Below are 20,154 nucleotides of genomic sequence, written 5' to 3'. Positions count from 1 at the left end.
GTACAGCTAAGGTTAAAACATGCCAATCACATGATATCCGGTTTAAATTATACACAAGCAGGTACAGCGAAAGTTAAGACATGCCAATCACATGATATCCGGTTTAAATTATACACAAGCAGGTACAGCTAAGGTTAAAACATGCCAATAACATGATATCCGGTTTAAATTATACACAAGCAGGTACAACTAAGGTTAAAACATGCCAATCACATGATATCCAGTTTAAATTATACACAAGCAGGTACAGCTAAGGTTAAAACATGCCAATCACATGATATCCGGTTTAAATTATACACAAGCAGGTACAGCTAAGGTTGAAACATGCCAATCACATGATTCCGGTTTAAATTATACACATGCATGTGCAGCGAAGGTTAAAACATGCCAATCACATGATATCCCGTTTAACTTATACACATGCATGTACAGCTAAGGTTAAAACATGCCAATCACATATCTGGTTTAAATTATACACAAACAGGTACAGCTAAGGTTAAAACATGCCAATCACATGATATCCAGTTTAAATTATACGCATGCATGTACAGCTAAGGTTAAAACATCCCAATCACATGATATCCAGTTTAAATTATACGCATGCATGTACAGCTAAGGTTAAAACATGCCAATCACATGATATCCGGTTTAAATTATACACAAGCAGGTACAGCTAAGGATAAAACATGCCAATCACATGATATCCGGTTTAAATTTTACACAAGCAGGTACAGCTAAGGTTAAAACATGCCAACCACATGATATCCGGTTTAAATTATACACAAGCAGGTACAGCTAAGGTTAAAACATGCCAATCACATGATATCCGGTTTAAATTATACACAAGCAGGTACAGCTAAGGTTAAAACATGCCAATCACATGATATCCAGTTTAAATTATACACAAGCAGGTACAGCTAAGGTTAAACATGCCAATCACATATCTGGTTTAAATTATACACAAGCAGGTACAGCCAAGGTTAAACATGCCAATCACATATCTGGTTTAAATTATACACAAGCAGGTACAGCTAAGGTTAAACATGCCAATCACATATCTGGTTTAAATTATACACAAGCAGGTACAGCCAAGGTTAAACATGCCAATCACATGATATCTGGTTTAAATTATACACATGCATGTACAGCTAAGGTTAAAACATGCCAATGACATGATTCCGGTTTAACTTATACACATGCATGTACAGCTAAGGTTAAAACATGCCAATCACATATCTGGTTTAAATTATACACAAACAGGTACAGCTAAGGTTAAAACATGCCAATCGCATGATATCCAGTTTAAATTATACGCATGCATGTACAGCTAAGGTTAAAACATCCCAATCACATGATATCCAGTTTAAATTATACGCATGCATGTACAGCTAAGGTTAAAACATGCCAATCACATGATATCCGGTTTAAATTATACACAAGCAGGTACAGCTAAGGATAAAACATGCCAATCACATGATATCCGGTTTAAATTTTACACAAGCAGGTACAGCTAAGGTTAAAACATGCCAACCACATGATATCCGGTTTAAATTATACACAAGCAGGTACAGCTAAGGTTAAAACATGCCAATCACATGATATCCGGTTTAAATTATACACAAGCAGGTACAGCTAAGGTTAAAACATGCCAATCACATGATATCCAGTTTAAATTATACACAAGCAGGTACAGCTAAGGTTAAACATGCCAATCACATATCTGGTTTAAATTATACACAAGCAGGTACAGCCAAGGTTAAACATGCCAATCACATATCTGGTTTAAATTATACACAAGCAGGTACAGCTAAGGTTAAACATGCCAATCACATATCTGGTTTAAATTATACACAAGCAGGTACAGCCAAGGTTAAACATGCCAATCACATGATATCTGGTTTAAATTATACACATGCATGTACAACTAAGGTTAAAACATGCTTATCACATGATATCTGGTTTAAATTTTACACATGCATGTACAGCTAAGGTTAAAACATGCCAATGACATGATTCCGGTTTAAATTATACACATGCATGTACAGCTAAGGTTAAAACATGCCAATCACGTGATATCGGGTTTAAATTATACACAAACAAATACAGCTAAGGTTAAAACATGCCAATCACATGATATCCGGTTTAAATTATATGGACAGTCGTCATTAGTAGATGAGAAAAGGACAATTATTCGACTTTTCCAAAAAATTTCCATTTTCCCAAATTTTCAGATTTTACGATTTTCAAAAAATAAAAAAATGTGATTTTCAATTTTTTTTTCATTTTGCCGATTTTCATGATTTTCCCAATTTTTCAGATTTTACTATTTTCAAAAGATAAAAAAATTGATTTAAAAAAAAAAAGATTTAAATTTTTTTCCCATTTTCCAAAATTTTCAGATTTTACGCTTTTCAAAAAATAAAAATAAAATTTCCAAAATTAAAAAAATTGATTTTCAAAAAAATTCCATTTTATCGATTTTCCCAAATTTCTAAATTTCGCGATTTGAACGATTACCATCAGGAAGGTCACGATTTCCCCGAAATTTCTAAAATAATTATAACAACCAATTTCTTAACCAAAAGGTAAAAAAATTATTTTTGCAAAATGGTGAAACAACAATGCACCGTTTGTAAACGTTTACAAACATTTATGACAGTGAATGAGAATACCCACGGTGTAGACAAACAATGAACATCGTCGCAATTTGAGATCCATGTGGTCGACAGTCAGTCATATAGGAACTCTCACTCCTTACTATTACAAATTATTCTTTTAAGTAAAGAAATTGATTTTTAGTTTAAAAAAATACTTTCCCTATATAAAATACACAAGCGTTGACATCTGAATTTTGATATTAAAAATAGTATCTTTGAATAACCAAAGTATTACAACAACAACGGAATTAACTACCACCGTATTATGATTAAATATAATTACAATCATCCTCACCCACAAAGCGGTATTAGAAAACTGTCTATCGAAACACCAACGTTGTTTTCGTGGGGTATTAAAGCGAATGAAAATAACGTTAAAGAGCACAGAGTTGAATCATATTCGCTGCCGCTTGTTATGTATAATTTGTGATTCCCCCCAACGACGGCAGAAACAAAAACAATAGAAAGGTTTGAAGAAATTATTGACGCAATTAAAACACATTTGATGAAATCTGATGTTATTGAAAAGATGAAAAAGGACCAGAACAAGTTGAGAGCCCGCGTTAGCGGCCTTGATATATTTTGGCGAAAACGTGATGGAGGAATTGCTATTGAAGGTTACCCACCAACAATGTATCCAAAACTTTTAAACAAATACGAAAAGCACAGAGAGGCGGATAAACATCCTGACATTCTAACTTCGTTTTACGATAACAAAATCACCGAAGAATCATGCATCGAGGATCATCGCATCAAACCGGAGGAATCGATGGGTGTGAACTGTAAAGTTATCTGCGCTATTGAGATATCAAATATTTTTATCGGTGGTGTGGGTCCGTCCATTCGATTGAAGGTAAATAATGTAGTTGTTCAAGAGCTATTTAGGAAAACAAACAAACTAATGATTAATATTAATAATCTTACATCCCAAAATAAATTTACTGGGGCGGCAGCAACATGTATGTTTAACGATGATAGTACTAACGACACAACATAGGTAAAATAATACGAAAAAAAATATAATTAAATTTATACGATAGGTTGTGGGGAAGTTGCGGTTAAAATTATAGAAATATAACATTTATGTTATACTTCTTTTAAAATATTTGAGAAAAACTTGTTGGGCCATATAAAATGGACGAACCCATTTTCAAAATATTTCAAGATATATTTAACACAATTAGGCAGTTGGTTGAATCGCTTCTCGTATGTATACACAATTATAATACAAATAGGGATAACAACACGCAGGATGAATGATTACCCGCTATATATTTTCAGCCTTATATAAAATGGATGAATTTTTTTTACCCGTTTGGGAAAGTAAGATAAAATTTAATAATCATAAAAACCTCCCAAATTCGTTAAGATGTCTAATAGTCAGTTCAAGCGGATGTGGGAAAACCTGTTTGCTTTTAAAGATGCTCCTTACCCCAAAATTTTTAGATTATGAAAATTAAATAATTTTTACAAAGTCAAGTTTTCAACCAGAGTACCAACTACTATCACAAGGTTTTAATGCGGGTCTTCAAAAAAGAAGTTATAATTGGGTTGTTTAAGCTCCAACACAAACTAAATGAGCACAACATTGAAGATGTAATACAACTACTTTGTGATACTCCACAAAAATGGAAAATAAATCAAAACCCACATCACCTACAACCACAACTTGTACTCTCACTGATAATACGGATGATATACCTTCACCCCAAGATTTAGATGAAACAAAAAAGAACCTCGTTATCTTTGATGATTGTGTTAATGAGAAAAATCAAACGGTTATGGACAGTGTTACGGATTTATGTGAATTGATGTGAATTACTATTCAGGTCTTTGCTTATTAATGTGTAGTCGATTAAAGGTTGTTGTGATTAAAGGGTCAGGAGCCCTTCTGGGGAAAAGGAGACCGGAAACGGAAGAAGAAAAGACACGAGGTCCGGGAGAAGTGGCGATCTTCTTCTTCCTCGCCCAGCGCCGAGAAGATCGGTATCGATATTGAGCAGCGTGGGGAAAGCTGCGTTTAAAAGCCCGTCTGGCGAGAGGAGTTACCGGGACGTGTAACTACCCATTTACACGTCAAGTCGCCGTGGGTTCGTGCACGGAACCAAGCGTCCGGCACAGTTCGCCTCACCGTCTACAAGGATGCGCACGGCAGGCGCCTTGGGCCTCGCACGCTTTGCGAGCCCCGAAGCCGCGATCACGAGCACCGACCTCGGTGGGCTGCCGAGGAGGTGTCCGCGGCAGCAGCTGCTCCCGGTACGGGACGTGCACGGTGGAAGCACGTCAGGAAGGGTCCGTTCAACCGCCCACGTGCGGAGATCGAACTACAGGAGTACGGAGACATTGTGAGAGACATTGACCATGGAGGGAGTCGGGAGTGGGGCTCACGTGAGGAATGTATAAGATGGCCATCTTAGAGCTATTGTAGATGAGTTTACATCTTTGTAATATTGATTGTTGATTGTTGATGGTTGTTGATTGCTCAGGGAATATATCATTGATTATTCCGGATCCTTGGTGTGGGGTTTCTTATTGACTGGAATTCATATTGATTGCGTTATGAAAGCGCATAAATAATAGATCTTTCTGGCGGAGTTCCTCTCACGGTCCGGGGGTCACCGAGACCAGGTAGTCATCGGGAGGACCACGTAACAGAAATGGGGGCTCGTCCAAATTACGATTTGCGGATTCGCAATTGGGTCTACGTCCGGGATCTAAAATTGTATAAAATAATAAAATAATATTTTTATTAATTAAAATTTATTAATTAAGTATTAATTGGTAAATTTTTGGGGAAATTGGGGGTAAAGTCTTGGGTGAAGGTTAACAGGTGTTAACGATAGGCACCATGGCGTTTGTGGCACAGAACTTTGCGGTAACCCCGAGTGAGGCACAGTTCCGAGCGTTACTAAAGTCGGACCTCTTGAAATTGGCCAAACATTTTAACTTGGAGGTCCAAACTAATTTGAGGAAGGCAGAGTTGCAGACCACGGTGATACAATCTATGGTGGGATTAGGAACATGGGACGAGTTAGCCTGGGAGTGGCTACCCGAAGAACCAGAAGACGTTGAGCTCCGGAAACTGGAGTTGCAATTACGGAGCCAGGAACGGATCAAAGAAGAAGAAAGGAAAGCAGAAAAGGAAAGAGCAGAAGAAGAAAGGAAAGCAGAAAAGGAAAGAGCAAAAGAAGAAAGGAAAGCAGAAAAGGAAAGAGCAGAAGAAGAAAGGAAAGCAGAAAAGGAAAGAGCAGAAGAAGAAAGGAAAGCAGAAAAGGAAAGAGCAGAAGAAGAAAGGAGAGTGGAACGAGAACTCCAGGAAAGTTTAGAAAGGATGAAAACAGAGGAAAGGAAAGCAGAAGCAGAGGAGAGGAGAGCTGCAAGGGAACTCGAAGCAGAGGAGAGAAAAGCGGAAAGGGAATTAAAGGAACGTGACATGGCGCTTCAGCAAGAAATTAAATTCAAGGAGCTGGAGTTAATGAGAGAACGGGGAGAGGTACCACCCTTGCTGACGGGGTCGACACCTAGCCAGAACACCTGGGATGTGGGCAGACATGTGAGGCTGGTTCCACCCTTCAGTGAAAAGGAAGTCGCTAAATTTTTTCCACACTTTGAGAAAGTGGCTCGACAGTTAAACTGGCCGGAGGAGGCCTGGACCATACTAGTGCAAAGTGTGCTGGTGGGTAAAGCTCAAGAGATTTATTCGGCGCTACCAATGGACCAATGTGCAGATTATGAGGTATTGAAGAAGCACATCCTCAAAGCCTATGAGTTGGTTCCGGAAGCTTACCGGCAAAAATTCAGGAATGCCAGGAAGAGGGAGAGTGAGACCCATGTGGAGTTTGCTAGAGTGAAAGAAAATATGTTTGATCGGTGGTGTGAGTCAAAAGGAGTCAGGAATGACTTTGAAGCATTGCGTGACCTGATGCTGGTGGAGGAATTCCAACAGTGTGTCCACGAGGACATCAAAGTGTACCTGCAGGAAAAGAAAGTACCGAAGTTGTGGGACGCAGCCACCATGGCAGATGATTATGCCTTAACACACCGGATAGGGGTCCACGAACCTAACTCCTCGCCTAGATCTCCGCAGGGGAGGTGTGGAACAGCAGGTGCGGAGAACGACAATACATGGCGGCGGCCTCGAGATGATTATGGGGACAACGCTGATACCCGAACTGTTCGAAATCAGGGGGCTACGGGCCCAAGACAAACTTATTTTTCGGGGGGCCCGAGGCAGACCACGAGTTTTTCCTCCGGGCCGACTTGCGCCTTTTGCAAAAAACCTGGACACTTGATGTCCAGTTGTTACCTCATGAAAAGGGAAAACCCAGAGCGGAGTCCGACTATTACCACTCTGAATGCGATGGCAAGCGTAAGAAATCGCCCACAGAAGTTACCAACCATTTATTTATGAGGGGTTGGTCTCACTCAAGGGAGACTTGACTAACCCAAGACCGGTTAGGGTTTTGAGGGACACAGGAGCCCATCAATCCTTAATGCTTGAAGGCATTTTGCCATTGTCAAAGAGTACCGCAACTGGTGATAGTGTTCGGTTACAAGGGATCGGTGGCTGTGTTAGTGCCCCACTTCATGTCATCCATTTGGAATCCGATTTGGTGTCAGGACCGGTCACCGTAGGTTTACAAGCCACGCTTCCTGTAGAGGGAGTATCTGTGATTATCGGGAATGATTTGGCCGGGGGGCAAATTTATGGTAACCCGAGGGTGGGTAAAGAGCCCCGCAGGGGAAATAACACCACCCCCGCTCGGGATGGCGACAAAAGTTCCAAGTTATTTGTAGGGGGACTGAACTTCAACACAGAGGAAGAAGTTCTGACCTCTGTCTTCAACAGATATGGGCCGCTGGTGGAAGTGCGGGTGGTAAAAGACAGGGAAACGCAACGGTCAAGAGGGTTCGGCTTTGTCACGTTTGCAAGCACAAGAGACGCCAGAGAGGCAGAGAAGAATTGGAATGGAAAGGATTTGGAGGGTCGGACCATAACAGTAGGGAAGGCATTTCGTAGGCGTCGAGAGGTCTACAGAAGAGGACAACTTGGCAGTAGTTTTGGGGTTGGCAGCAGCCGATATTACTATGGAGGCTCCCAGAGTTACGGCACCTCCCGAAAGAATGAACGTCAGAGCACTGGCCGAGAAGGAGACCGCCAGTCAGGTAACGGCTGGGACGAGGGGTCCCACCGTAACTGTTAGGAGTCTGGAGAAGTTGAAGCACTATATACAGGGGAGCCGCCGAGCCGGGGCTCCTACACGGACTAACCGTGATCGCCACGTTCTTAAAGGCGTCCAGGTAGTGAACTTTCCTGCACGGACTAACCGTGAACACTACGTTCTTAAAGGCGTCCATGTAATGAACTTTCCTCCCCGGACTAACCGTGAACTCCACATTCCTTAAGGCGTCCATGTAGGGAATACTCAGCTGGGCCTCCTGAAAAAGTGCTATCGAGAGGTTTAAATTTGGGGGCTTTGGTCACCACCTCTTAACCGTCATTCAAGAGAAACTAGAAGTGGTTGACGCTTGGTCCAGAGGGAATTAATCTAGGGGATTGTGTGAAATTTTGTTGCTTTATTTTTAAGTGATAACTGTGCCCGGGGGGAACTGATGATTTGGGGGGGGGGGGGGGGTGGTGAGTTATCTGGTTTGTTTATCCAAGTTGGCCGGCAAAGAAAGTTTTCGCTGGGTTCAAACTTTCTTTCTTGAAGGGGGGGAGTGTTACGGATTTATGTGAATTGATGCGAATTACTATTCAGGTCTTGCTTATTAATGTGTAGTCGATTAAAGGTTGTTGTGATTAAAGGGTCAGGAGCCCTTCTGGGGAAAAGGAGACTGGAAACGGAAGAAGAAAAGACATGAGGTCCGGGAGAAGCGGCGATCTTCTTCTTCCTCGCCCAGCGCCGAGAAGAGCGGTATCGATATTGAGCAGCGTGGGGAAAGCTGCGTTTAAAAGCCCGTCTGGCGAGAGGAGTTACCGGGACGTGTAACTACCCATTTACACGTCAAGTCGCCGTGGGTTCGTGCACGGAACCAAGCGTCCGGCACAGTTCGCCTCACCGTCTACAAGGACGCGCACGGCAGGCACCTTGGGCCTCGCACGCTTTGCGAGCCCCGAAGCCGCGATCACGAGCACCGACCTCGGTGGGCTGCCGAGGAGGTGTCCGCGGCAGCAGCTGTTCCCGGTACGGGACGTGCACGGTGGAAGCACGTCAGGAAGGGTCCGTTCAACCGCCCACGTGCGGAGATCGAACTACAGGAGTATGGAGACATTGTGAGAGACATTGACCATGGAGGGAGTCGGGAGTGGGGCTCACGTGAGGAATGTACAAGATGGCCATCTTAGAGCTATTGTAGATGAGTTTACATCTTTGTAATATTGATTGTTGATTGTTGATGGTTGTTGATTGCTCGGGGAATATATCATTGATTATTCCGGATCCTTGGTGTGGGGTTTCTTATTGACTGGAATTCATATTGATTGCGTTACGAAAGCGCATAAATAATAGATCTTTCTGGCGGAGTTCCTCTCATGGTCCGGGGGTCACCGAGACCAGGTAGTCACCGGGAGGACCACGTAACAACAGCTACTATACAAGGGGGAGACATTCTTCTTGTAATTGTATTTTTCTTCGTCAATCATACTTTCAACTCCCTCGTCGCTCAATAAGAAACAATGCTAATACTTTAAAATTTTATTCAAACTAAATGCATTAGATATAACCAATTTTTGGAGGGATAATTGTTCTACATTATGTAGTAAAAAGTAATTTGAGGGCCATATGAAACATACGACTGAAAAATATAAATATATCGTTGTTAAAGAAGATGATATAATAACTAATAATTTCTTTGCATAAATAAAATGAATGCTGAAGAACGAGCAAGAAAATTTAAGGAACATCAACAATTACTTTTAAAAGTTGTTAAACAACAGGAGGGAATAAGGAAGAAACGGAGACAAAAGCTATTAGGTGAAGACGTATTTGAAAGAAAACAAGAGACGTTTTTTAAACCTTTTTAAAAATCTACCAAACAAAGGGTGGTTTCATTTCAACACCCTACGAGAGAATATACTCCCAAAAAACTTCAAATGATAAAATTTTAGTCAAATGACAGAGCAAGAGCTTAGAGATATAGGAGCATCAACATCTGATGATGAAGAGTTAGTCCGACACTTTGAGGAGGCAAATAAACTTTCTAATTATGTTGCGAATGCTCTTAGAAAAAATGAATATAAAAGGGGTACATTAACCAAAACGGGTCTCATTCCATCAGAAAGAGAAGAACCAACATCGTTTTATCTTGTTAACGAGGAGGTATGGGTATTTAATGATGAGCTAATGTTTTTGAGTGAAACTCACCCAAATGTTAAATTAACCCCCAGATTAATGTTTCTTGTCACACACACCGGACATAGAAACGCCAGACTCGGTGATTAAAAATATTTTGATGCTCCACTTGATATGGAAAGAGAGGAAGATAGAGAGTATATTGAGTTGCTAAACGCGATTGATTACGGGGGGTATATTAGGGGTAAAGGTAAGAAAAATGAGAAGGAAAAAGATATTCTTAATGCTTTAGATAAACTTGGATTGAGCTCAGGCTCTGGTGTTAGTTTTCTTTTGAGTGACTCCTCACAATTAGTTAATAAACTATTACGGTTGCTAGGTAGTAAGGAGATGGGAAACAACAATTGTTTTAATGAAATATCAGCAATTTTAGATCAGTTGATGAATAGGAAAATAATTAATAAATGTCAATACAAAGATCTTTTATCTCACATACAATAAAATGAGAAACACAACTCTTAGATTTGATTTTACAACGAGCGATCACACGGCTTCATTCCCATACCTGATACAACTTGATCCCACAAAAGAATATGAAGCGGCGCTATTGTCTATGGAAGCCGATAACCCTTGTTTAATATCACAGAAAAGTGATTTAATATCACTCAGTGAATATTACTCACTGAGTGACTCAGTGAATCAGGGGTCGGTACTAAGTCCACTACTATTTGTAGCTGTGATAGAGGTGCTGGCTCAGAACGTAAAGGAGGGTTTACCATGGGAGTTGTTGTATGCAGATGATCTGGTGTTGATTGTGGAAAGTATGGATGGACTGAAGGAAAAGATGAACAAGTGGAAGGAATGTATGGAGACAAAAGGTCTGAATGTGAATATCGGAAAGACGAAGGTGATGGCAAGTGGTAAAGCATGTGGTGAGGTGGAAAGAACTGGGAAGTGGCCCTGTGCTGCGTGCAGGAAGGGTGTCGGAGTGAACTCCATTCAATGTACAATGTGCGCTGAGTGGGTTCATCAAAAATGTAGTGGTCTGAGGGTCATTAACCAGTGTGGCAGCTACATTCAAATGTAAGGTGTGCACAGAGGGAGCTGCAGCTGGAGGAAATGTTGAGTTGGATCTTGGAGACGGTGTGAAGCTGGAAGGTGTGAAAACATTTTGCTACCTCGGAGACATGATGAATGGAGAAGGTGGATCAGACTCGGCAACGGTTGCTAGAGTGAGATGTGGATGGAAGAAGTTTCGGGAACTGAGTAGCGTGCTGATGAGGAGGGGAGTGTCGTTGAAGCTGAAGGGAAAAGTGTATGCTGTATGTGTGAGAAGTGTTATGATTTTTGGGAGCGAGACATGGGTAATGAACGTAGAGCAGCAACGAAGGTTGGAAAGGGTGGAAATACGAATGGTTCGATGGATGAGCGGAGTATCGTTGAGAGAGAGGAAGACAAATGATGAAATGCGAAAAATGATGGGAATAGAGCCTGTGATTGATGCTGTGAAGAGGAACAGGTTGAGATGGTTTGGTGATGTGTTGAGGAAGGATGAAAGTGACTGGTTGAGAAGAGAGATGGAAATGAATGTAGAAGGAAGTAGAGGACGGGGAAGACCGAGAAAGACTTGGCTAAAGATGGTGGAAGAAGAAATGCGGGCAAGGGGGTTAACAAGGAGAGATGCAGAAAATAGGGCAAGATGGAGAAGATTGTCATGGGGACCGCAAGGCTAACCCCGCTCTAGCAGGGAAAATGGCCTTAAAATGCATGTTGTTGTTGTGTTGTATTCAAGGTGTAGATCAAAGCAATGATCAGCAAAGAAAAACATTTGGGATTCAAGGTGTAGATCAAAGCAATGATTAGCAAAGCAAAACATTTGGGATTCAAGGTGTCGATCGAAGCAATGATTAGCAAAGAAAAACATTTGGGATTGAAGGTGAAGATCAAAGCAATGATTAGCAAAGAAAAACATTTGGGATTGAAGGTGCAGATCAAAGCAATGATTAGCAAAGAAAAACATTTGGGATTCAAGGTGAAGATCAAAGCAATGATTAGCAAAGAAAAACATTTGGGATTCAAGGTGCAGATCAAAGCAATGATTAGCAAAGAAAAACATTTGGGATTGAAGGTGTAGATCAAAGCAATGATTAGCAAAGAAAAACATTTGGGATTGAAGGTGCAGATCAAAGCAATGATTAATTAGCAAAGAAAAACATTTGGGATTGAAGGTGAAGATCAAAGCAATGATTAGCAAAGAAAAACATTTGGGATTCAAGGTGAAGATCAAAGCAATGATTAGCAAAGAAAAACATTTTGGATTGAAGGTGCAGATCAAAGCAATGATTAGCAAAGAAAAACATTTGGGATTGAAGGTGTAGATCAAAGCAATGATCAGCAAAGAAAAACATTTGGGAAATGCAAAATCAGGGAAAAAACAGTCAAATGTCCTTGTATTTGCCGGTACATCAAAACAGGTGCATCGGAGATTGCAACACCTGCCTTTCTCATGACCGCTGCATCCTGCTTTGTGCACTTCTCAGTTCGCAGTTTCAGGGATGAAACATCAGGGATAATCCTAATGAAAAAGAAAAAGAATGTTACAGGTGTGCTTCACCTACATTGTAGATGTAAAATGTACGAGCTAAATGAACGACCGTCAGTAACGGCCTTTTGAAAGCAGGAAGTTCTCCTATTATCGGGTTGAAAGCAGGAACTTCTCCTATTATCGGTTTGAAAGCAGGAACTTCTCCTATTATTGGGATTGAAAGCAGGAACTTCTTCTATTATTGGGACTGAAAGCAGGAAGTTCTCCTATTATTGGGATTGAAATCAGGAAGTTCTCCTATTATTGGGATTGAAAGCAGGAAGTTCTCCTATTATTGGGATTGAAAGCAGGAAGTTCTCCTATTATTGGGATTGAAAGCAGGAAGTTCTCCTATTATTGGGATTGAAAGCAGGAAGTTCTCCTATTATTGTGATTGAAAAGCAGGAAGTTCTCCTATTATTGGGATTGAAATCAGGAAGTTCTCCTATTATTGGGATTGAAAGGACATATGGACTTTTCCAGGCACTTTGTGAAGTGGCGCACGTAACGTTTCCACGAAGGACTCACCTTCCTGTCATTAAACCTCTCCATACGATTTGTTTTCAGCGGATGATACAAAATTGTACAGACATCACGCACGTGCACAAAGGTAATTTACAGTTACAGTCGATAACCAGGTAAAGGTGGAATCTAAATGGGAATAAGAACTACTTGCTTTTTTCTTTTTTATTTGATTTTTTCTGTCCTCCCTTATTTATGTGTCAGTATTCTCTATAGTGTGGAATTGTGGGACAAATGGCCCTGTCCTCCAAAACTGTCGGCGTGAACGTTAAACTAGCCCCACGTGCTCATAATCGTTGTTGTTGCTGTCATGGTACCTGTAATTGTTGGTGTTTCTGTGCTCCTTCCGTGTATACTTTTACATACTTATCTTCGCCAGAGGAGAGGGTATTGCATTTGGGGTCCGTTTGTCTGTTTGTCCGCAGATAATGTGCTGAGGTAGACCACAATTTTTACACGTTATCTTTTTTCAACTGAGTGCCATTATAAGGTATAGAACCACCTTTCGAGGCCATTTTCCCCCGCAGAGTAGGGGTTGGCCTTTTTTGGGCACCGTGGTCCCCTTTTTGAAGCAATGTTTCACGGCCGGATGCCCATCCTGCCACCAACCCTGTTAGTCGCCTATTGCGACACACAGGGAATTACCAGTGAGCTGGTACCCAATTTCCCGACCTCGGAAGGATGACAGGCTGAGTCAACCCCCCTGGTGTTAATTCAGCGATCGACCGGGATTGGAACCCAGGATCCTTGGATCCCAAGCCGGCACCCTAACCGCGAAGACAACATCAGGCTTTTGCCATTATAAGGTATGTACAGTTAAAATGTGAGTACGTATATAAAATATGTACTATAAAACCACACAAAAGTCCTGGTGAGCATCCGAATATTTAATTGCTCTTTCTCATTTTATATACTAGTGGGGTCACCTGTGGGAATCCCACGGGCATGGAGGTTTATCATTGCGATCGGTCGTTTTTGCAGTACCTGGGAACGGACGAACGGACAGATGGACGGACATTTGGTGAATTATAGTAAGATTGCTTCGAGAAGTATTACAATGTATAATTTTGTGTGCTCCTTCCGTGTCGTTCTAAATGGTTGCTGCTTCAAAAAGTTGAAGACGTGTTCGGATGAAGCTTGGTGGACAGGTTGGGTGTGCGACAAGCACAAATCGATTTGATTTTGGTTCAGGTACGCGTGCAGATCCAGGCGATCGTGGGAGACAAAATGTAAACTGTTCGACCTGGCACAGGTGCACACTCTACCGTGTGTCGTTCTCGTTTTGTTCTGTATCATAATTAATGTATCAATAGTCCAGATGTCTTGTTAAGGCCACACTCTTGATACTAAATTCCATTCTTTCGATTCCTGAAACAAAACAAAGATCATTCAGTATAATCAAGGCCATGGCCTAACAAATGAAGTATATTTTCCTCCATTGAAAAGGTTAATGTTGTTTTTGTTTTGTTTTAATGTAGCAAATGTTAATGCCACCAATTTACTTTTTATATCGGTACATGGAGTTAGTGCCTTCTTGTTAACTTTCAATTTTATAACTTAGGTAACGCTTTTCTTTTTTTAAACCCTGACATTTTGGGGACCTGGAGAGAACACAAGTTCTACAAAAAAATTATTCATGTTCCTTAAGTTAATGACATATTTCACAGCTCAGGCCCCAGAAGCCTAGAATCAAACTGCTGATACCTTCAGCCAGAATTCAACCTGCAAGTTCTGGAACTTCCGGACTTACTAACATATCACAATACCTACTCGGGTAAATAGGTAGCAGATGCAGCAATATTAAAAGTAAAATGAACAGGATGAATTTCTAAACAAGCGCCACAAAAACATAGTGGGCAGACACAAGAATGCAAGGCCCCATACCTGACGTGGCCAAGCCTTTCGAGATTGTGATGTCGATCAAGTAGGCTCTGCAGAACTACAAGTGAAAGCAGGTGAATCTCAGGTTCTTCCAGCAGTGTTGAAGAGAGTAGCGGCCCCAGTATAGAATTGCTTAGTGTTGTGGATAGGTTAGTATTTCTGAACTCCTGAGACACCTGGATGTCCATAAGGCCACAGAATGAGGTAAATAAAGCCAGAAACAATCTATTACTGTTATAATACCAAATTGTGTAGGTAGTGAAAGAGAGAATGTGAGTCTGATGTTTCTGTAGAGCAAATTCAGTTTCCAGAATTACCTTTAAAAGTGACCTCAGCAGCATCACTTGGAAGATTTTGCTTTCCTCGTACCTGGGAGATAAGAGGGCGATTGCAGAGAGCACAGCTGTTCATACAGATATCAAGTTGAAGAAATGTAGCAACAATCAAAATAATGTTGAGAACAATAATTCAGTGTGCCCATGTGTAAGCAAACAAGAATGTGGTGCGTCCATGTGTAAGCAAACAATAATTCGGTGCGTCCATGTGTAAGCAAACAATAATTCAGTGTGCCCATGTGTAAGCAAACAATAATTCGGTGCGTCCATTTGTAAGCAAACAATAGTGTGGTGCGTCCATGTGTAAGCAAACAATAATTCAGTGTGCCCATGTGTAAGCAAACAATAATTCAGTGTGCCCATGTGTAAGCAAACAATAATTCGGTGTGCCAATGTGTAAGCAAACAATAATTCGCTGTGCACATACGTAAGCAAACAATAATTCAGTGTGCCCATGTGTAAGCTAACAATAATTCGGTGTGCCCGTGTGTAAGCGAACAATAATTCAGTGTGCCCATCTGGAAGCAAAAAAGAATTCGGTGTGCCCATGTGTAAGCAAACAATAATTCAGTGTGCACGTGTGTAAGCAAACAATAATTCAGTGTGCCCACGTGTAAGCAAACAATAATTCAGTGTGCCCACGTGTAAGCAAACAATAATTCAGTGTGCCCAGGTGTAAGCAAAATAATTCAGTGTGCCCACGTGTAAGCAAACAATAATTCAGTGTGCCCATGTGTAAGCAAACAATAATTCAGTGTGCCCATGTGTAAGCAAACAATAATTCAGTGTGCCCACATGTAAGCAAACAATCATTCAGTGTGCCAATGTGTAAGAAAACAATAATTCGGTGTGTCCGTGTGTAACCAAATAACTCAGTGTGCCCACGTGTAAGCAAACAATAATTCAGTGTGCCCATGTGTAAGTGAACAATACTTCAGTGTGCCCATGTGTAAGCAAACAATAATTCGGTGTGCCCATGTGTAAGCGAACAATAATTCCGTTTGCCTATGTGTAAGCAAATAATAATTCGGTGTGCCCATGTGTAAGCGAACAACACTTCAGTGTGCCCATGTGTAAGCAAACAATAATTCGGTGTGCCCATATGTAAGCGAACAATAATTCAGTGTACCCATGTGTAAGCGAACTCACTGTGAGCCCTTTTCTTCAATCGAGAGAGGCATCTTGCCCAGTATGAACATCATGACCTCAGAGCACTGGTAGTCAGGTAGAATGCTGGCAAAAGAGCCTACACATCGCACAGACACACGATGCACATGGAGCACCTATCCCACAGGTAACAAAGCGCAAAGGTTCGTGGAACAATAGTCTTGGCATAATAAATGCAAGTCCTGTGAATTAGCGACTACACAAAACCTAGAGAGTTCATAGAACACCGGCAGCGTATAAGTAGGTACATCATATAATTAAATTTAAATAAAATAATGATGTTATAGGTCGTGGGAAAAAAGAAATTCCAGAAGATTACCGGCGTACAGGTAGTGTCTTATACACCACCTTATATCATTTGTCAAAGTACTGCACTGCAAAACTGGAGGTTGTTGGATACGGTGAGAGGGCAATATGTGTTCTACAGTGTTCAAGTACAAATATAATTAAATTTAAATAAAATAAAGATCTTAAAGGTCGTGAAAAAAAAGATATTCCGGAAGTTTACTGCCATTGACACAGTATCCTTTACAGTTTACAGTTTACAGTTTACAGTTTACCCCACCTTTTAACATGTTACATTAGTTCTTCGTGATTGTTGTTTGTGTCCTTTATGACGTCCTTAAACAACAAGTTTCCTGTTTGGAATGATTTTCTGTTTTGTTTGACTGTCAGACAGGCAGACAGAGTAAATATCGCGCTCCTCTGTACGCATGCACAATCAGGACAAATTCAGACAAAGTACGGTAAAACTAGAGGTTCGTTTTTTGATTCATTCTTGGTCAAAATATAACGTTCAATTGAAATGAAGTTGTTCCTCAACCATAAACTGACGTTTGCAGACGGACAGATAGAAGTGAACCAATATTGCTCAACCCTGCATTTTGCTTTGTGCGTGCAGGTAATGATTATATTGGGAATGCTCCCCAATCCCCCAGCTTCTCTCCTAATTTCACAAAAAAGTGTGCTTCCATGCGAGCGACGCTCTGCTATAGCACCTCCACCTCCTCGCTCTGCTATAGCACCTCCACCTCCTCGCTCTGCTATAGCACCTCCACCTCCTCGCTCTGCGATAGCACCTCCACCTCCTCGCTCTGCGATAGCACCTCCACCTCCTCGCTCTGCTATAGCACCTCCACCTCCTCGCTCTGTTATAGCACCTCCACCTCCTCGCTCTGCTATAGCACCTCCACCTCCTCGCTCTGCTATAGCACCTCCACCTCCTCGCTCTGCTATAGCACCTCCACCTCCTCGCTCTGCTATAGCACCTCCACCTCCTCGCTCTGCTATAGCACCTCCACCTCCTCGCTCTGCTATAGCACCTCCACCTCCTCGCTCTGCTATAGCACCTCCACCTCCTCGCTCTGCTATAGCTCCTCCACCTCCTCGCTCTGCTATAGCTCCTCCACCTCCTCGCTCTGCTATAGCACCTCCACCTCCTCACTCTGCTTTAGCACCTCCACCTCCTCGCTCTGCTATAGCACCTCCACCTCCTCGCTCTGCTATAGCGCTCTTGGACGTCACGACGTCGACCGACATGCCTCCGCCCACATTATTACATCATTATACATACTTGCACCAAGTTTGATTTAAATCCCTTCAGGTATTCTCAAGTATTGCATTTTTACCTGACATGACCTCTGACCTTTGACGCAGAATTCATTTTTATTTTTATATATCAGTTCATTTTTGCATCATAATCTAATCTGTTTATCTTTACATCATTATACATTCTTGTGCCAACTTTTACTTAGTTCCCTTTAGCCGTTCTTAAGTTATCTTCTTAAGTTATCACGATAACAAAAACTTTTTACAGACTCTGAGCTTTGACCTTTGACCTCTTGACCACAAATTCAAATCAGTTCATCTTTGCATCGTAATACATAGTTGTACAAACTTTGGTTTAAATCCCATGAGCTGGTTCACAAGTTATCGGGGTAACAGGATTTCTATATAACATGACCTCTGACCTTTGACCACTTGACCCTGAAATCGAATCAGTTCATTTGAACATCATAGTACATACTTGATCTAAGTTTGATTTAAATCCCTTCAGCCGTTTTCAAGTTATCGCGGTAACAAAAACATATGACGGACAATCCGAAAACAATGTCTCAGGCGGCTTTGTCAGCAGAAGAATAAAAATGAAGATCATCATCTAGAAAAGAGAAACCTTATTATATGGAGTCTGACATGAAGCTTCATTTAGCCATAATTGGCCCGAACAATCCAGCGACGGGTGCTACTTGGTTTGTATGGAATGGTTCAACAAATTTTGATGATAAAAAAACAAAACATTCCTCCCAATTTCGCTCTAAATATTGTACACCGCTCCTTTCCTATGCCATCTCCAGGCATTGCAAATCGTCATTGCCGGGCACCGAAGGGGGCTCGGCAGTGACGCACGCTGAAAGGGAGTACTCAGTTTTCACTCTGGTTTCTTGTTTTCTTGGTTGTTTGTCCGGGCGATATCTCAGCCATCCTTTGAGCTAGGAAGCTGGAATTTCGGCACAATAGTGAGCAAGTCCTTTGTCAAAAACGGTATTTTTTGTTTTTTGATTAATCAATTAATTGAGGAGTTATTTAATTATTAGCGATTAATTAAGAACTTATTTAATTAATCAAATTTCCTTTCTCTTCTGACCATTAACTCAGGCACCTTTTGAGTTAGGAAGCTGATATTTGGACATGCCAATGACCAGGTGATTTGGCTGCAAAGGCTATTTTTGATTTATTAATTAATCAATTAATCAATTAATCGATTAATTATTTAATTATTTGATTAATGACAAAAAAATTTTTTTTTTTAACTTACAGATTCTGATGAAATGGTGGTGGTTTATGTGTTCTCTGACCGAATTGATTAATAATTTAATTTTTTTATGATTATTATTTATTTATTTTCATTATTAATCATTTATTTATCTTCTTTCTCATTTGGCCAATATCTCAGGCACCTTTTGAGCTCAGAAGCTAATATTTGGACATGAGTGACCAAGTGATGTGGCTATCAAGGATATTTTTGATTTATTGATTAATCAATGAATCAATGTATCGATTAATTATTTAATTATTCGATAAATTACTAAAAAAAAAAAAATTCCCCCAATTACAGATTCTGATGAAATGGTGGTGGTTTATGTGTTCTGTGACCGAATTGATTGATAATTTAATTTTTTAATGATTATTATTTATTTATTTTCATTATTAATCATTGATTTATTTTCTTTCTCATTTGGCCAATATCTCAGGCACCTTTTGAACTGGGAAGCTAATATTTGGACATGACAGTGACCAAGTGATGTGGCTATCAAGGATATTTTTGATTAATTGATTAATCATTTAATCGATTCATTATTTATTGATTAATCGATGAATTACTTATTGATTAATCAATTAATTATTAAATTTTTTATTAATGACTTATTTGATTAAATTTCTAAAAGATACATCTTCGGATGAAGCACGAGTGGTTTTGTTATGGTATTAGCCAATTGATTAAGAAAATATTTTGTGATAATCTTTTATTGATTTTAATTATACAATTAATCAATCAATTAGTGGACACCTCTCCCTCCCAATGCAGCCTCTATGAGCTGCACTGCGGTATTGCCGGGCGCCGGAGGCGCCCCGGCAATGCCGCGCTGTAGGATATTTAATTATTTGGCATGGGGGCGGTGTACTTTGAATGGATGTGTACTTGTCCACAATCT

At 40.7% G+C, this 20,154-nt stretch overlaps 1 protein-coding gene across 3 annotated transcripts in view; it reads right to left on the bottom strand.

The window, feature by feature from the left end:
• The window catches only part of LOC137437113 (protein EFR3 homolog B), a 206,575-nt gene that overhangs the window by 59,345 nt on the left and 127,076 nt on the right, over positions 1–20,154 (bottom strand). For all 3 annotated transcript variants that reach the window (XR_013624995.1, XM_068131509.2, XM_068131505.2), the window contains exons 11-14: positions 16,424–16,520; positions 15,257–15,308; positions 14,943–15,115; positions 12,452–12,527 (exon numbers count right to left, since the gene is read on the bottom strand). Coding sequence is in view for 2 of the 3 variants with exons in the window: in XM_068131509.2 (XP_067987610.2) it covers positions 12,452–12,527; positions 14,943–15,115; positions 15,257–15,308; positions 16,424–16,520 (398 nt within the window). In the remaining variant the exon portion in view is untranslated. The remainder of the gene's footprint in view (positions 1–12,451; positions 12,528–14,942; positions 15,116–15,256; positions 15,309–16,423; positions 16,521–20,154) is intronic.

This window comes from Myxine glutinosa, chromosome 11 (assembly GCF_964187855.1).
Source record: "Myxine glutinosa chromosome 11, kmMyxGlut1.1, whole genome shotgun sequence".
Lineage (NCBI taxonomy): Eukaryota > Metazoa > Chordata > Myxini > Myxiniformes > Myxinidae > Myxine > Myxine glutinosa.
This window is presented reverse-complemented; position numbering and strand designations above follow the sequence as displayed.